At 45.9% G+C, this 17891-nt stretch overlaps 1 protein-coding gene across 2 annotated transcripts; it reads right to left on the reverse strand.

The window, feature by feature from the left end:
• Positions 1-41: 41 nt before the first annotated feature.
• On the reverse strand, positions 42-16375 carry LHFPL5 (LHFPL tetraspan subfamily member 5). 2 transcript variants are annotated; one of them, XM_082732422.1, is made up of 4 exons: positions 15595-16375; positions 11237-11473; positions 4541-4566; positions 42-3289 (listed from the first exon to the last, which is right to left on the reverse strand). In XM_082732422.1, exons 1-3 carry the CDS (start codon positions 16004-16006, stop codon positions 4556-4558), a joined length of 660 nt encoding a protein of 219 aa, XP_082588548.1. In that variant the 5' UTR covers positions 16007-16375; the 3' UTR covers positions 42-3289; positions 4541-4555. The 2 variants fall into 2 exon arrangements, with proteins under 2 accessions (XP_082588548.1, XP_082588547.1); XM_082732421.1 differs by having other exon boundaries at positions 42-4566; positions 15595-16374.
• Between the last annotated feature and the right edge of the window lie 1516 nt (positions 16376-17891).

The raw sequence follows: 17891 nt of genomic DNA on the forward strand, positions 1-17891 counted from the left end.
ATCGGCCTCTTTGCTCAGCGGGGAGCCTGCTTCTCTCTCTCTCTCTCTCTGCCTGCCTCTCCGTCCACTTGTGATCTCTGTCAAATAAATAAAATCTTTAAAAAAAAAAAGTTGGAATTTAGGAACTACATGTGTGATACACATTTGCCTATAAATCTCTGCACAAATATTAGTCCACACAAAGCCCTTGTGATGCCAGATATCCCAGGTAAAAAGCCAGAAAATTTGAGATCATTTTAAGTGATTGGAAGTTTTCATTAAGCAAGTTTACATTAGTATGTAGTTGCGTTGCTGGCTGTACCATTCCTTCTGAGGGAGGAGGCTTTTTTATCATAATCTTGTGTCCTTAATTCCAGTCTAGCTTCTGCCCACTTTAACCCAGTAACAAGGCTGGGTCAGAACCGGGTCAGCTGTCAGAACTAGACTAGTATAGAAGTCCACTGGCTGCCTGCACCTGAGGTATGTTCCTAGAAGTTGTGCCCTTAAAACTGCACCCGATGCTTTGGATTTTGTAAATGTAGAGGAAAGGACCGTCGGTGTGGGAAATTAGTGGACCCTACTACAAATCCTCTTGAGGTAAGCTAACAAAAGTGGGATGAGTTTTGAGGGTTAGAGCACTTATTTGATCTTTAGGAAAAAGGACCCCCCCAGTGATTCCCACCTGATACTAACACACTTGTATAATCCCCTCATCTTTTTTTTTTTTTTTTAAGATTTTTTTTTTTTTTTTGTCAGAGATCGAGCACAATCAGGAGGAATGGCAGAGGGAGAAGCAGACTCCCCGCTGAGCAAGGAGCCCAGGACCCTGGGATCATGACCTGAGCCGAAGGCAGGCACCCAACCATCTGAGCTATCCAGGCGCCCCTATAATCCCCTCACCTTGAATGTGGGTTGGACTTGATGACTGTTCTAACAGGTTAAGTCAAAAGTAACAAGTACTACTTCTGAGGTTGGGTTACAAAGGGCTGCGGCTGCTGTCTTCTCCACCCCCTCTCTGTCTTGGAACTCTTCCGGGCAAACAAGCTGACATGTGAGTTGCCTTATGGGGATGGCCGCAGCCCAACTACCTGTGAGAACCTGCATCCTGCAAACAACCACTGAGCCTGGAAGAATCTGACACCTTAGCTGCAGCCCTGTGAGAAACCTGGATGCAGACACCATACTAACTCTTGCCAGATCCCTAACCCACAAAAACAAAAAACGTGTAAGCTACTGGAGGTCTGTGGCAATGTGTTATGGATACAGCAATAGGTAACTAATGCAGGGACGTTCACTTCTCTGATGTAAATGACGAATCCTCTCTTGACCACATCTGCTCAGGCCTACTCATGGTTGGTAAAGCTTGGGCATCACAACCATCCCAACAGCCCAGCCCAAGCCAGAAGCAAGAAAGCAATAAGTTGACTTGGTTAGAGGAGTGCTGCTTTTATTGATCTTCTACATACTTCCAAAGAGGAGATTCCTGCCTTTAGGAATTTATGTAAAAAGTAAAGCTACTTGAGCTGATAAACAGTTACTAGATAGCAACCAAAATCAATCTTGTAATTGGAGAGATTGAATAATGAGTTTCTTTGAAGATAAAGCAAAAGGTCATCTGGGTCATCTGACTCATAAACAGAGTTGCAGATCCTTCCCCAGCACCGGGTCATTCGTAAACAGACTCAGAGCACCTTGGTGAAGCCAGCTGTTCCTGACAAGAGCAAGGTGCAGGCTGTTGGCAGATGCACCCTAAGTCCCCCAGAAGCTTCAGTGGACCACCATAGTTACTATGTTAGCGAGAAATCTTTAGAAGGTAGACTTTTAGAACACTTACTACTTAAAAAAAGTAAAATTATGAGAAGTAAATATAACTAGAAAAGGCACTAAGCTACAGAATTTGTTGGATTCTGTCATTCATCAGGTTTGCATAAAGTAAGTGCTGACTGAAATAATTTCATCAACACAAGGAAATACAAATGTGATTATTAAGTCCCATCCTAATAGTTTCCATTACCAACAACAGGACAGTGCTGTAGTACTCATCCCTAATCCATCTGAACTGTGCAAGAAACCACACTCACTGGACAGGTTGTCAAGGCTTTGATTAAAAAGTGTGCCCTGTGGGGGCACCTGGCTGACTCAGCCATAAAGCCTCGGACTGTTGCCTAGGTTGTGAGTTCAAGCCCCATGCTGGGGGTAGAGTTGAGTTTAAAGAAAAAAAAAAAGAAGTGTCCCTTACAGCCCAGGAATGAGAAACCTGCTGTGTCTGCACCTTGATCAAGTAACAAGATCCAAAAAAGTTTTGTTCAGTGTTACCTCCTCCCCTCTCTTACCAGCGTCCACTTTTTCTCTTTACTGAGTGCTGCACAAGACCAGGAAAAAAACACCTGTTCATCAGGTTTATCCACTGTGGATGACCAACAAAACCCGGTTTCCGTGCACCATCCCCAGGCAGGGAATAGCCCAAAGAACCTGTTTGTCTTGGTGTTTGCTACAAGGAGGTATTACCTAAACTGAGTTCCCCTCTGGAGGCTGGCAAAAGATGCACCATTTAGAGTGCCAAATTCAAAGTACTGAGGGGTTTTTTTTGCAAGAAATAAAATCTACTATAACAAATTTCTCAAGCCAGTGCCCAGTTCTGATTGTGTCAGTGTGGGCACTAAGGGAAGGTAATATAGGGGTCCAAAGGAGAGAAAGTCAGTCTCCTAAGTTTTTAGATCTTGTGTTCACCCAATCTTCATAGGGCTTTCTGATGGATTCAGGTTCTGGTGGCCCCCCCTCCCTTACTCACCCCAATCAGCAATTAAAAAAAAAAATGTGAGAAAGAAACAGGACTCCTAAAACCTCCACCTGAAATGATCTAGCACACTTCCAAGCACCTCTTCCTCCCCTACCCTTTTAGAGCTGGGTGGCTGTTTCTAATGTGCCTTCAAACAAATGTATCCTCAGGCAGGCTGGCTGTGGGAAACTCAGACCTGGGAGGCCCCAAGACGGGGACTCAGCCCTCTCATTTTACAGAGGAGAGGCCTGGAGGGGATAAAGCGATCGCTGCTGTTAAAGGGACACAAGAGAACTGGGGCCCCATCAGAAGAAAACCACCCATTTCTCTCTGAATATCTCTGATGTTGGTCACTGCGGGGCTGCTCGCCCCTGAAAATTTTCTGTATACACGCCACGTTCTAATCCTATAGCAAAAGGCTTCGGAACATCAGGTCTATAGTACCCAGGGACAGGGAAGCATGGAAGGAACAAGTTTTTGTCTCTGAAGAATTCGATTCCTTAATTTTCCATTGTCAGGGAAACAGTTGACCTGTGGTATTAAAAAAAAAAAAAAAAAAATTCCAAGAATATAAAATTTGACATTTTTTAAAAAAACAGTCAAAACAAAAATCTTCCCCATGTATGTTCACATGCGCTCTAACAGTTTGCTACTCAAAAGTGCAACCATTATGAGAAGCAGGTTAGAAACACAGGGTTTATGGACCCACTCAAACTGAATCAGAATCTACATTTTAACAAGATCTCCAGGTGGGTTGTATGCATATTTGAGTTTGAGAATCATCTAGTAAGTATGGAGGGGGCAGTGCTAGCTTGTAATTATTCAAAAAGTACATCTAAGTGGTCAAGGATTGGAAGGTACTTTGCAAAAATTAAAATAATTGAAATGGAGATAATCCCTCCTCCTCACACAAAGTGCCCAGCCTGCTGGAGGTCCTCAATAAATGGGAGCATTTGGAAGGTGATACTATGATGGGCCCTTTTTTTAAATGTGCTCCTTAATATTCTCATCAAATCACATTTTGGAAACCTGAAGACAACAAGGAAATTGATATGTGTGCTTCCTTTTCAACTGACATTAAAACAGGTTACATCATATTTTTCTTTTTGCCTTGGCTATTAGGAAGCATAAAGCTAAATTTAATACTCAATACAGTATTTCTGTTAGCCTAGCTTTCTGGAATATTTGTTTTCCTCTCTGACTTTTTTTTATTTTATTAAGTTTTCTGTTTGTTTCTTACAAATCACTTAAAATCTTTCTGAAAATAAAGGCCCAAATTAGAATGCCAACTTGTAAACAGTCTGTTCTTGTTTGCCAGGCTCCAGAAAAAGATGAGTTTATGAAACCACCTCCTATTTTGTTTTAATATTTTTATTTATTTGACAGAGATCACAAGTAGGCAGAGAGGCAGGCAGAGAGAGAGGAAGGGAAGCAGGCTCCCTGCTGAGCAGAGAGCCCAATGTGGGGCTCAATCCCAAGACCCTGAGATCATGACCTGAGCTGAAGGCAGAGGCTTTAACCCACTGAGCCACCCAGGTGCCCCACCACCTCCTATTTTAAATATTTCTTCCTGTTCTTTGTCTACTTCTCAAGACAGAAGGAGAACTAGAGGGTCTCAGATGCCAGCTAACTCCTGCCAGAGTCCTTCCTCCTCTCCCAGCCCGCACCGCAGCCCCCACAGCCCCCTCCCCCACCAGCCATGCACCCTGCTGAGTCAATAAGGAAACCGGGAGGCCACAGCCCTTCCAAAGGCACACAGATGACCCAACAATGGTTACTCACCGAACTTCAGCTGCTTCAGACTTCCTCTGCAAGGAAAAAGAGAACATTATTTGTTTACAACCACACCTCCTTTTCAGGATAAGTCCCTACACCCTACTCCCTCTCCAAACTAGATCAGGTGTCATTTATTCAATCTCAGGAAGGTTTCTTTTTTTCCATAATGCTTCTCAGATTGTAATTCCATATTGCATGTGGTGTCCCTTATCAGATGGCAAGTTCCAATGAGACTTCTTCCCTCACTGCTGTACCCCCATCCCATGCCTAAAGATGTCGGTGGGCACGTGGGGCCCAGGAGCTGGTACTGAGTGGGTAGATGGATGGTGTAAAAAGTTGGAGATCCTAGAAGGACAAAAGGGTGAGAGAACTAATAGTTATTAATCACCTGTATAGCATGTAGGCGCTGTCAGTGCTTTATATGCACTATCTAACCCTTCACACAATATTTCATTTTTTTATTCAGCTATAATTCACTAACAAAATTTACTCATTTTATAAATTACCTTCCCAAGGTAATATACTTTTTTTTTAAGATTTTATTTATCTATTTGACAGACAGAGATCACAAGTAGGCAGAGAGGCAGGCAGAGAGAGAGAAAGGAGGAAGCAGGCCAGGCTCCCTGTAGAGCAGAGAGCCCGATGTGGGGCTCGATCCCAGGACCCTGGGATCATGACCTGAGCCGAAGGCAGAGGCTTAACCCACTGAGCCACCCAGGTGCCCCCCAAATTTACTCATTTTAAAATGTACAGCTTAGGGGGCGCCTGGGTGGGTTAAGCCTCTGCCTTCAGCTCACGTCATCATCTCAGGGTCCTGGGATCCAGCCCCATATGGGACTCTCTGCTCAGTGGAGAGCCTGCTTCCCGCGGGCCCCCTCCCCTTCCGCCTTCCTCTCTGCCTACCTGTGATTTCTCTACTAAATAAGTAAGTGTACAGCTTGGTGGGTTGTCAGTATAATCTCTGGGTTGTGCAACCACCACTGCTATCCTATTCTAGGACATTTCCGTCATCCCAAAAAGAAACACTGTGCCCGTTATCACTCTCAATCACCGCTTCTTCACAGCCACAGGCAACTACTAAAACCTACATTCTGTCTGCATGGATTTGCCTATTCTGAACATTTTATATCATTGGGATCATACAACACATGGGCTTTTGTGAGTGGCTCCTTTCATTTACAATGTCTTCAAGCTTCATCCACACAGTAGTCATTCTCAGTACTTCATTCATTTTAGAGCTGAATATACTATTCCTCTGTATGGATATACACAGGTCATCTATCCAAGTCATCATCTGATGCACATTTGGGTCGTTACCACTTTTTGGCAATTATGCTACTATGAACGTTTGTATACAAGATGTGCAAGCATATTTTCAGTCTTCTTGCAGACATACCTAGGAATAAATTTCGAGCCACATAGTGGTAACTCTGTGCTTAACCATCTGAGGAGCTGCCCTTCTGTTTTCCACAGCAACTGCATAATTTTGCATTTTCACTAGCAGCATATGAGAGTTCCAGTTTCTCCACGTGCTCACCAACACCTGTTATTGTTCGTTTTTGTTTTTGTTTCTTTTCCAATTTATCCTAGTGGCTGTGAAATAATATTGTGGTTTTGATTTGCATTTTCCTAATGACTAATGATGATGACTATCTTTTCATGTGCTTATTGACCATTTGGATATCTGCGGTGGAGAAATGTCTATTCAAAGCCTTTGCCCAGGCATGCCTGGGTAGGTCAGTGGGTTAAGTGTCTGCCTTCTGCTCAGGTCAGATCTGGGATTCCTGGGACTGAGCCCTGCATCAGATTCCTTGCTCAGTGGGAGGCTGGCTTCTCCCTCTCCCTCTGCTTGCTGCTCCCCCCTGCTTGTGATCTCTCTGTCAAATAAGTAAATAAAATCTTAAAAAAAAATAATAATAATCATTTGCCCACTTTAAAAATTGGGTTATCTATGTTTTTCTCATTTGTTAAGTTGTCGGAGTTTTTAATGTATTCTGGATACTAGAATCATGATTTGCAAATATTTTCTCCCAGTCTTTGCATTATATTTAGACTTTCTTGTTGGTGTCCTTTGAAGCGCAGAAGTTTTCAATTTTTTATGAAATCCGGTTTATATATATTTTTGCTTTGGTTGCTTATGTATTAGGCATCCCATCTAAGAAACCTCTGCCTAATTCAAGGTCACAAAGATTTATACCTATGTTTTCTTCTAAGATTTTTATAATTTTACATCTTACATTTAGGTCTTTAATCCATTTTGAGTTAGTTTTTGTGTATGATGTGAAGTGAGTAATCCAACTTCATTCTTTTGCAAGTAGATATCTGATTGTTCCAGCACCATTTGTTGAAAATCAGTTTGCGGGGCGCCTGGGTGGCTCAGTGGATTAAAGCCTCTGCCTTTGGCTCAGGTCATGATCCCAGGGCCCTGGGATGAGCCCTGCATTGGGCTCTCTGCTATACAGGGAGTCTGCCTCCCTTTCTCTCTCTCTCTCTCTCTGCCTACTTGTGATCTCTGTCAAATAAATAAATAAAATCTTTTTTTTTTTTAATTTAAAAGAAAAGAAAAGAAAAAATCAGTTTGCAAAAGGCACCTAGGTGCCTCAGTCAGTTGAGCGTCTGCCTTCAGCCCAGGTCCTGTCTTAGGGTCCTGGGATCGAGCCCTACCCGTCCACTGGGCTCCCTGCTCAACCGAGAGCCTGCTTCTCTCTCTTCTTCTGCCCTTTCCCCTCACTTGTGCTCTCTCTTTCTCTCAAAATAAATAAAATATTTTACAAAAACTCATTTTGCCGTGGATGTTTGGCTTTACTTCTGGACTCTCAATTTTATTCCATTGATCCATATGTCCGTCCTCAAGCCAGTACCACACCATCTTGATTACTGTAGCTTTGTAGGAAGTTTCAATTCAGCACATGAATGTCCTCCAATTTTGATCTCCATGATTGTTTTGGCTGCTTCTGGGTCCCTTTTATTTCCATATGAATTTTAGAATCAGTTTATCAATCTCTGCAAAAAGCCAGCTGGGATTTTGACAGAGATTGCATTGAATCTGTAGATCAGTTTGGGGAGCATTGCCATCTTAATGTATTAAGTGTTCTGCGTGATGAATATAGATGTTTCCATCTATTTAGGCCTTTGATATCTTTCAACAATGTCTTTTAATTTTCATGTACAAATCTTACACTTCTCATTGAATTTATTTTTATGTATTTTATTCTTTCTGATGTTATTATAAATGAAATTGTTTTCTTAATGTCATTTTCAAATCATTCATTGCTAGTGTATATAAATGCAACAAATTTTTATATACTGCTTATATCCCTCAACCTCGCTGATGTTATATATTAGCTTTAATAGTTTCTTAGTGTATTATTTAGGATTTTCCATATGCAAAATCATTTCATCTGCTAATACAGACAGCTGTACTTCTTCATCTCCAAACTGGATTTCTTTCCTTTCTTTTTCTGGTCTAATCACCCTGGCTATAATCTTCAGTACAATCTTCCGCAGCAGTGACAGGAGCAGACATCCTCATCTTCTTGCTGAACCTTCTCTTGTTCACGACTTTTTGAAGCAGGTATTTTTTACAAATGAGGAGAAACCTGCCACCTCATCTCCATAAAAATGAGGCTCAGATGAGGAAACTGAGACTCAGAGAAATTGAGCAATCTCTGCAAAGTCACAACTAGATAACAATGTAGCCCAAACTTTATTTAAATTCAATTCTTATATAATGTATTATTGATTTTAGTGGTAGAGGTCAGTGATTCATCAGTCCTATAGAATACCCAGTGCTCATTACATCACAGGCCTTTTTTTTTTTTTTTTAAGATTTTATTTATTTATTCGACAGAGAGAGATCACAGGTAGGCAGAGAGGCTGGCAGAGAGAGAGAGGGAAGCAGGCTCCCTGCCGAGCAGAGAGCCCAACTCGGGACTCGATCCCAGGACTCTGAGATCATGACCCGAGCCAAAGGCAGCAGCTTAACCCACTGAGCCACCCAGGTGCCCCATCACGGGCCCTTTTTAACATGCATCACCCTGTTACCCCATCCCCCACACCCTCCTCCAGCAACCTTCAGTTTGTTTCTTATGCTTAAGAGTCCCTTATGGTTTGTCAGAGCCCAAATTATAAACCCAGATCTGACTCCAAAGCACACACTCACTCTCTGCCTCCTTAACCCCTAGGGAGTGGTTCGACAACTATGTACTTGTGCAAGGTTTCATTTCTGCTTTCATTGTTTTGTTCATGCCACACAATAATGGAGGGGGCAAAACAAGAGTTGGTGTCCCCCTTTTCCCCTGGAAGAAAGTGACCTGGCAGAACTGGGACTCAACCTCTGCTTTCCTGACCCAATTCTGTGCTTTGACAGAGGCAATAACTACGTCACTGAGTAGTTAGATCTATTCAGAAAGATTATGTGAGTGTTTTCTAACAGGTAATAAACTAAAAGGATAAACTAAGTCCTCCGTGATAGTGAAGGAACTAAAATATGGAGAGAAAAAAATCTGAAAAGATTGATGGCAAGTGCATGGGATCTGAAAGGAGAAGGACAAGGAAGGAGAAAAGAGTGAACAGACATTTTGATTTGTAAAGAAAAGTGTCAAAGGGATAAAACCATCTCTTCATAAGAAACCATTTTAGGGGTGCCTGGGTGGCTCAGTGGGTTAAGCCTCTGCCTTCAGCTCAGCTCAATGGTCTCAGGGTCCTGGGATCAAGTCTCTCATGGGGCTCTCTGCTCAGTGGAGAGCCTGCTTCCCCTCCCTCTCTGCCTACTTGTGATATCTCTCTCTCTCTCTCTCTCTCTCTCTCTGTCAAACAATTTTTTTTTTTTTGTAGAAACCACTTTAAAAGGAATTATGTGGAGACACCTGGGTGGCTTAGTCAACTAAGTGTCTCTCTTTTTTTTTTTTTTTTTTTTTTTAGATTTTATTTATTTATTTGACACAGAGACACTGTGAGAGAGGGAACACAAGCACAAGGAGTGGGAGAGTGAGAAGCAGCCTTCCCACTGAGCAGGGAGCCCAATGTGGGGCTCGATCCCAGGACCCTGGCTGGGATCAGGACCTAAGCCAAAGACAGACACATAATAACTGAGCCACCCAGATGCCCTAAGTGTCGGGGGACTTTTGATCTCAGCTTGCATCTTGATCTCAGGGTTGTGAGCTTTGGGCTCCATGCTAGGTATGGAGCCTACTGAATGAATGAATCAATGATATCAATAGAATTTCTTTCCAGCTGAAAGATCCCTTCTGAAAAGGAAAGAATGCAAATAAGTAATGTAAAATATTCTAAGGCAGGTTGAGGCTGAGAGCTGAACAAAATGCCTCCAGCAGCTCCTGCTGAAACTTCCCTGAGAAACTCTCCATCACTGGAGAAAATGCTGGCTGTGCCCATTGCTTCTGTAACCCCCACCTCCAACCTGTCCTCACAGGTTTGCTGTGCAGATTAAATAAAAATGGCTCATGTGAACAAAACTCACATCACTTCTGCACATGGAAAAGGCTCAGTAAATTCTAGTTCCTTTTTCCCTTCCCATTATGGGGTTTACAAGGGACCCAGACCTTAAGTGCTCCCCCAATGGAAAGATACCTCGCTCTTCTCTCCTCCTTGGCCCAGCTCATTCTAGTAATTTGCTTTTCATCTTTAACCACAAAACTTAGGTGTGTGAGTCTTCTTAAACTCCCAAACAAGGACAAGATGTTTGATTACTTCCTTGTGGAGAAGTGGGTGCTGGGCTGAGCTAGAGAAGACCAGAATTTTGGGTCTTCCTTGTCACCACCCTTTTGTGTACCTTTGGGTGGGTCTCCCTCCTGGGCTTCAAGTTCCTTATCTGGGAAGGGTCCTAGGTCATGGGGGGAGGGGGGCAAGGAAGTTTGCCTCTTTCTTCTAGTTCAGGGCAATCGGTGAAGACAACTATGGGGAAAGGAGACTGGAGAGGTCCCTGTGGAGCCACAGGCCCCTCACAGCAGCCGCCTGCTGGAAGTAGGCATTTGGGGATTGACAAGGGTGTGAGATAGGACTTGCCCTATGACTAGTAGATACAATTTATGCCCCTAAAAAGCCCCTTAATACAGGAGAAGTGCCTAATGAGATACAGGAGCAGAAAGTACCCTAGAAGGAAGAAAGGTCAATGGGAAACAGAAAAGGCTGAAGGGTCTGCCTGGCTTTGGGTCAGCTACAACTGACTCTTACGACTCAGGGATAGGACTTGGGCAAGATGGAAATTGAAACAGGATTGCATGCAGAGAACCCCAAGGCTCTCTCCCCAGCTCAAGGGAGCACCCACCAACTGCACTCTAAGAGCTGTCACTTCTGCCCCCTAACCTACCTTTTTCCTTCTGCCCCAACAACTCAGCCCCTCTGCTCACCTGTTGTTCCTCTCTCTACCAAACTCCCAGTGAACTTCCAGACCCAGCCTCAGTGCCACCTTCTACTGGAGGCCATCCCTAGGTCCCAGGCTAGATCAGAGTTCTCCCCCTTGTAGACCCTGATGGGAGTGGGGGTGTGCGGGAGGCAGGAGGACACCCTTCTATCACAGACAGCCTCTCTCATCACCTGCTGGCTTGTAAACCCCCACTGGCCCTTGGCTTCTGGAATAAGGGCTGTGTCTGATTGGTCTTGATGTCCCCAACCCCAGGCAAGGGACAATCCTCTGGCGACTGGCTGAGAGGAAGCCCCAACTCCCGGGGGATGGTGAATTACCTTTTCCATCTGCCTTGTAGTCATCAGGGAGGAGCTTGTCCTGCCGGTAGCCCAGCACAAAGGCCAGGAAGGAGAGGATGAGGGCATCTCCAATGCTGAGGATGGCCAGCATGAAGGCCCAGCGGATGGTGCACTGGCCCAGTGTGTACTTGCCTGTCTGCTCCCCACACATGCGCCGCACCTCACTTGAGTCCCAACCGTCGGGGTAGACCAGGCAGCCAATCATCAGGCCTGTGGCTGAGGGGGCAGAAGGGCGGGCAGACAGCATCAGGCTGGGTGTGCTCAGCCTGCCACCTCCCACCTTGCACTGCTGCTATCTTGTCACCTCCCTTCTTTTCATGTTAACAGCCTTGAGAGGTATGGGGCAGTACCTACCATCATTCTTGTAGAACCCAGGGGAGAAAATTGAGGATCCAAGAGCTAAATTGACTTCCCTTTGTTCAGGAGTAGAGGCAGAAAGCGGAGCTCCCCAGCCCAGGGAAGATTCTGCCATGGCACCAGGTGGTCCTACCAGGCCCGCAGCCATGCCCCTCACTTTGGACTTGATGAGGCACTAGCGACCCTGGCTTCAAACCCCCGCAAAATCCGGTCTCAGCCCAGAGAACTCATCACTTCTAAGATGCACAATTGTTCATACTCCAGTATCTCTGAAATACGTATAATAAGAAAGCTTCAGGCTGTGGTTCGAGTAGAAGTATTTTTCATGGGCACCTGCGTGGCTCAGTTGGTTAAGCATCCAACTCTTGATATCAGCTCAGGTCTTAATCTCTGGGTCATGAGTTCAAGCCCTGCAATGGGCTACTTAAAAAAAAAAAAAAAAAAAGAACAAGTATTTGCACATAGAATAACAGCATGTCCTACAACTTGGAATCTTAGATTTAATGAATACACAAAGTCTTCCAGCCCCATCTTTGGCTGCTTCCCTTGTGAACCTTTCATTCAAGCAAATAGGTCTCTTCATCCTGACCCAGTACAGGTCAGTGCAGCTGCTCACACTTCCCTGAATTTACGAATCCCTAATATTTATTTAAAATACTAATTTCCAAAAAATGGAAATTTTTTGGAAAAAAATTTCCCTACATGTGGTCATGTAGGGAAAACACTCACGGCAGCATCTGGTTCATGGTAGGCAACCAGTCCCTGTCCATCGTTGCTATTGTTATTGGCACTGAGGCCAAGTGAATGAAAGCAACTTCAGTGGATGTGGATGTCATTAGAGGTGTTCAGAGGTATTTCATGTACATAGTACGGTTGTACTTCCTTGCTCTCCTCTTTTCAAATTAGGTAAGGCCTCAAGACTTCCCTTAGACAACAAAATGTGTGTATTTCCAGACCAGAGCATTTAACCACTAGAGAGAGACCTTCCAGAGCATCCTTTCGCTCTCCAATGACACCAGCCAGATGACAGCAGATGCTCCATCGGCCAGGGTTCCAGGAGAGAACAGTGAGAGCAGAGCCCCCAGCTGGTCCTCAGTGGGCACACGCTGCAAGCAAAAACTGAAGCTTTGTTTTAAGCCACTAAGATTTGAGAGTAATTTGTCACCTCATCCATCTTGACTGATAAAGTGGCTTTTGTGTTTTTTCACATTTACTGAGCACCTGCTATGTGTCAAGCGCTGGAGAAGGTGTTTTATGTGTATTAGACATCCCATCCTTGTGATAGGAGGTCTGTTGCTACGTTCTACAAGGGAGGTTACCAAGACTCAGAGAGACAAGCAACTTGCCCTACCTGGATTTCCAGGAGCTGGAACCACACACAGCTTACACCTGGCATCCAGAAGCTGGATTAACATTGTTAAACTACAGCCTCACACTGCCCCAGTCATCGGTCCTCTTTCCTTTCTCCTGCTCCCCTCCCTCGTCTCGGGCTTCTTGGCAAGGGTCAACTTCTTGGCAAGGGTTTAGTTCCATCTGCTGTCTGCCTCTTCACCGCCCCCCTTCGGCTCATCTTTCATTCCCCTCCATTAAAGAATGGAACTTGACACCACCTTTACCCTCCCCCAACATAAATGTTTCACAGGATGGCATCCAGCCACCTCTGCTATCAGTGTCTCTAGCTTCATGACCTGGAGTCTAATTCAAATGGCCTGCTGATGCCTCCCCGACCCAGGCCTTCCCAAGCACACTGCCTGTTCAGCAAATGGCACTTGCTGCAGGATGTTGTGGGAGGGGGCAGCATGGAGAATGAGAGAAATGGTTGTGTTTCCAGCCTTCCATGGCTCTGATACGGTGGACCAGCTGGTAACCATGCCAGGGTCCATTCTACTCTTCTTTGTCACAGAACTGCTAAATCTTCATTCTCCCGCCTTCTCCCCACTGCCCACCGAGATTTACCTTAGCCCTGCCCCAGCCTCTCCCTTAATCGATAGAGATCAGAGGAAAGGGAGAAGGCAGATGGATTGGGGAAGCAGCTCCGGAGCCAGGTGACTACCCTGAGTACAAGATTTTGAATCAAAAGTTCTGTCCATCACTACCTGTGCTAAAAGATAAGTTACCCACTAAGAGCTTATCTATAAAATAAGAGGAATATCTCCCTCACTAAGGTAGGGATGGGGTTCCTCCAGATGATATATATGAAAGTGTTTGGTCAGCCATTATACCTATGTAAATGTGCGGCTCAATAAAAATGTCTTTGGAATACATCAAGTTTCTTGGAACCCACTGCCTTCATTCCCCTAGGTCCTTAGTCACCAGTTGGTTTGCTATAGACTTGGTCAACCCTTTTCCTTATTTCCAGATTCCTCACTGTAGTTGGCAGGGATACCTCCACCTCCCCCTCCAACTCCGACAGAGCGTTTGAGTCTATGTGTCTGGTTGTCTGGGATTCTGATCCCTGCTTCATTCCCCCTGTTATGGATAATACTGCTTCTCATTCTAACCAATGATGTCAAGATGGTTTTCTTTCTAGTCTGCAGTCCTAGCACTGCTCCTAGACATGTCCCAGTATGGGCAGCCTGTGCCTGGTCCTTGTGATAGGACAGGATCAAGGCCTGCAGGACAAGGCTTAGAGAACAGGACCAGCAGGCTCAAGGGCTGAGAGGCCTGCCTGGGCCAGGAGCAAGAACAAGGGGCAGGGAAGGCCTTGTTTCTGGGCACCATCTGCTGTCTGCCTCTTCACTGCCCCACACAGTTTTAAAGACCCTAGCCACGTGGGGCACCTGGGTGGCTCAGTTGGTTAAACGTCTGCTTTTGGCTCAGGTCATGATCCCAGGGTCCTGGGATTGAGCCCTGAATCAGTGGCCCTGCTCGGTGGGGAGTCTGCTTCTCCCTCTGCCCCTCCCACTCTCTCTCTCTCTGTCAGATTAAAAAAAAAAATCTAAAAAAAAAAAAGGGGGCGCCTGGGTGGCTCAGTGGGTTGAGCTGCTGCCTTCGGCTCAGGTCATGACCTCAGGGTCCTGGGATCGAATCCCGCATCGGGCTCTCTGCTCAGCAGGGATCCTGCTTCCCTCTCTCTCTCTCTGCCTGCCTCTCCGTCTACTTGTGATTTCTCTCTGTCAAAAAGAAAAAAAAAAAAAAACTCTAGCCACCACCCTACTCCCCCATCACAAAATACCACTCCCATTTATTGCCTCAAGTATGGAAACCTATAACTAGGGAACAGAGACTTTCACTCCACCATGAAAGGGAACTTAAATGCAAGTTTCTATGGGAAAGGTCACAGCATAACACTCCAAATCAATAACTGACCTTAGAATCTCCCTGAGAGCAATCTGGGGTGGGAGGGAAGGAGTGAGGACAGGGATCTGTGGGTCCTTAAAGGAGAAAGAGCAAATATCCAGAACTGGGAGATGGAAACATCTAGGATGTGCTTGACCATTTTGCCCTGGGTTGGATCCTATTCCCACATGGCCGACAATGGAAGTTTACTTCTTTTTCCTTCCCAGACCAAACAACCTCTGATGTGGTGGCCTGGGAGTCGGGACACCTTCTATCAACTAGTTGTGTGCTCCTGGGCAAGTCACTTCCCCTCTCTGGACCTCAGTTCCCATCTACAAGATGAGGGGGTTGAACAATTTGATCTCAACAATTCTTTCGGTCTCAGCCATTCTAAAATTCTCTACTCCTCAGAAGCTTCTGCAGAGCACTGAGTATACGGCTGGGCTAAAGGGGAACAGCTTAGGGGCGCCTGGCTGGCTCAGTGGGTAGAACGTATAACTCTTGATCTTGGGGTTGTGAGTTCAAGCCCCCTTTGGAAGTAAAGATTACATTAAAAAAATTAAATCTTTGAAAAAAAATAAAATAAATGTAAAGGAGAGCACCTGGAAAAGAGACCCAGAGTATCCGCAGAGGGTGGAAGCTTCAGCTTCCTGGGGGGCCTGGGTTGGGCCCCTGCTAGTCCTCCCATTAATCCTGCTCACCTGCTGCCAGCTGCATCCATGCGCAGATCTTGTAGACAGTGGCCGTGTTGCAGACAAAGAAGAGGCTAAAGCAGATGATAGAGCCAATGATGAGGAACATCGCCAATGCCACAAAAAACATGGCAGTCTTGAAGGCTCTAGAGGGAATGGAGGAGAAGTCCAGCGGGCCACCCTTACAGATGAGTTCAGAGGACAGCACGTTGCCCACACAGTAGGAGAAAAGGCCAAAGTAGCCTGCCTGGGGTGTGTTAACACTGTCACCGATCCAGTAGGGCTGGATGAAGAGGGCCATGACCAGTACAGAGAAGCAGATGGTGAGTGTCCCCCACATCACACCCACAGCCCTGGCGTTGCGCACATAGTTGGTATGGTAGATCTTGGCTGCCTCCTGGGCAGGCAGCAACTTCACCATGGTGAGGAGGTAGGCCCTAGGCTGGGATCCTGTGGACTGGAAGCCAGTGACTTAGTAGACAGAGGCCTAGGAGTGGGTCACTCCTTAGCCGGGCTGGGGAAGGAGGCTGAGGTAAGGATACAAGGTGAGGGTTCCTCCAAGAAGAAGAAAGAGGATTAATAAGACCGGGAAGAGAACCTTGGTTTCTTCAGCGTAAGCTTGTCCAGATGCCTTTGTCCTCTCTAGCCAGGCTGTCTCCGGTCTTCTTCCTCTCCAGCCTGCCAGGGTCTCGGGCCTACTGGCGCCGCCCTGCCCCTCCCCCCAATTCCAGCTCCCGGCTCCAGAGAGCTCCGCCTCTTCTCGCGGCTCGGTCCCTCCTTCCTCCCGCCTACGAAAGTGCTGCTTCAGCACCGCGGCCAGCGCCTCGGGAATCCGGTCAGAGGAGGCTTTGGAAACCGAGACCTGGCCGGGGGAGGGGCGGGGAGCGCCCGGCCCGCCCATCGCGCACTCCAGCCACAGGAAACTTAGATTTTTCTAAACCCTCCTGAGCGCCGGGGCCGGGGTGTGGGTGGGAGAGCTTCCAAAAACTGGGAGGCTGGGCCTGCGACTGTCACTGTCACAGTCCTCCCGCTCAATTCCTGCCGCAAAACCAAAACCTCGTCCTGAGCACTATCTGTTCCCCCACCCCCACCCCCAACCCCACCCTCACCCCAGTCCCATCCAAACCCTCCCTGGCTCCCTAGTCGCCTTCTCAGAACTCCCAACCCCCTGGAGTGCAAAACCTTTTCTGATTGTGTCTTCCGGTCACTGGTTTCTGGTCTCTGTGGCTTCTCTCAAACAACAATTACTAAGAGCGTACTATGTCCTAAGCCCTATGTTGGAGGATATCTTCCCTAAGCAAAACCACAGAGATAAAAATGACAGAGCCCTTGCCCTCAAAGATGGTGAGATACTTACATACATGTATATGTATATGCATATGTATATTTGCAATGCAGACTGATAGTGTCATAACAACTACGAAGTACCCCAAAGGAAGCCTCCCAAACCTTACACATGGTTTGTTCAATACAGTACCTTTTTCCTTTATGTTTTTTTCCTGTTTATGTTTTTGTTGCATATTTGTGGGTTTTTTTTTTAAGATTTTATTTATTTATTGACAGATTACAAGTAGGTGGAGAGAAAGAGAGGGAAGCAGGCTCCCCGCTGAGCAGAGAGTCCGATACAGGGCTCCATCCCAGGACCCTGAGATTATGACCTGAGCCAAAGGCAGAAGCTTAACCCACTGAGCCACCTAGAGGCTCCTGCATATTTCTTTTTTACCCCTCTTTTTCAAAATATATATTTCTCCTGACTGCATAGGTAAACATGTTTGATGTAGAGAGACAGGAAAGTTACATAGAAGAATATAAATCATGCATAACCCCAAGAACTAGGGAGAGCCATGATCATCTTAAAAACACAGTCTTTGGCTTTAGACAGATCTGTATTGAGTTAGCCACTTAACAACCTATGTGACCGTCTGTGTATTTAACCTTCCTAAGCCTCAGTTTCTTCATCTGTAAAGTGGGAGGATAATAGTATCTATCATAGGCGCTTGGATGGCTCACTTGGTGGTTGAGTGTCTGACTCTTGGTTTCAGTTCAGGTCATGATCTCAGCGTCCTGAGATGGGGAAAGGGCGCTCCAGGGAGCTCCACACTCAGTGGGAGTCTTCTTGTCCCTCTCCTTCTTCTCCTCCCCTTCCCTCAAATAAATAAACAAAATCTTTTAAAAAATAGTATTGGGGGGCGCCTGGGTGGCTCAGTGGGTTAAAGCCTCTGCCTTTGGCTCAGGTCATGATCCCAGGGTCCTGGGATCGAGCCCCTGGGATGCTTCCTCCTCTCTCTCTCTCTCTCTGCCTGCCT

Source organism: Mustela nivalis, assembly GCF_964662115.1.
Source record: "Mustela nivalis genome assembly, chromosome: 5".
NCBI lineage: Eukaryota > Metazoa > Chordata > Mammalia > Carnivora > Mustelidae > Mustela > Mustela nivalis.

Excerpts from the sequence above, each read along its gene's own strand:
- LHFPL5 (XM_082732422.1), bottom strand. The coding sequence starts at position 16,006 with ATGGTGAAGTTGCTGCCTGCCCAGGAGGCAGCCAAGATCTACCATACC. Across the intron at positions 11,474-15,594 it reads ATGGATGCAGCTGGCAGCAG|CCACAGGCCTGATGATTGGC; the intron begins GTGAGCAGGATT and ends CTGCCCCCTCAG.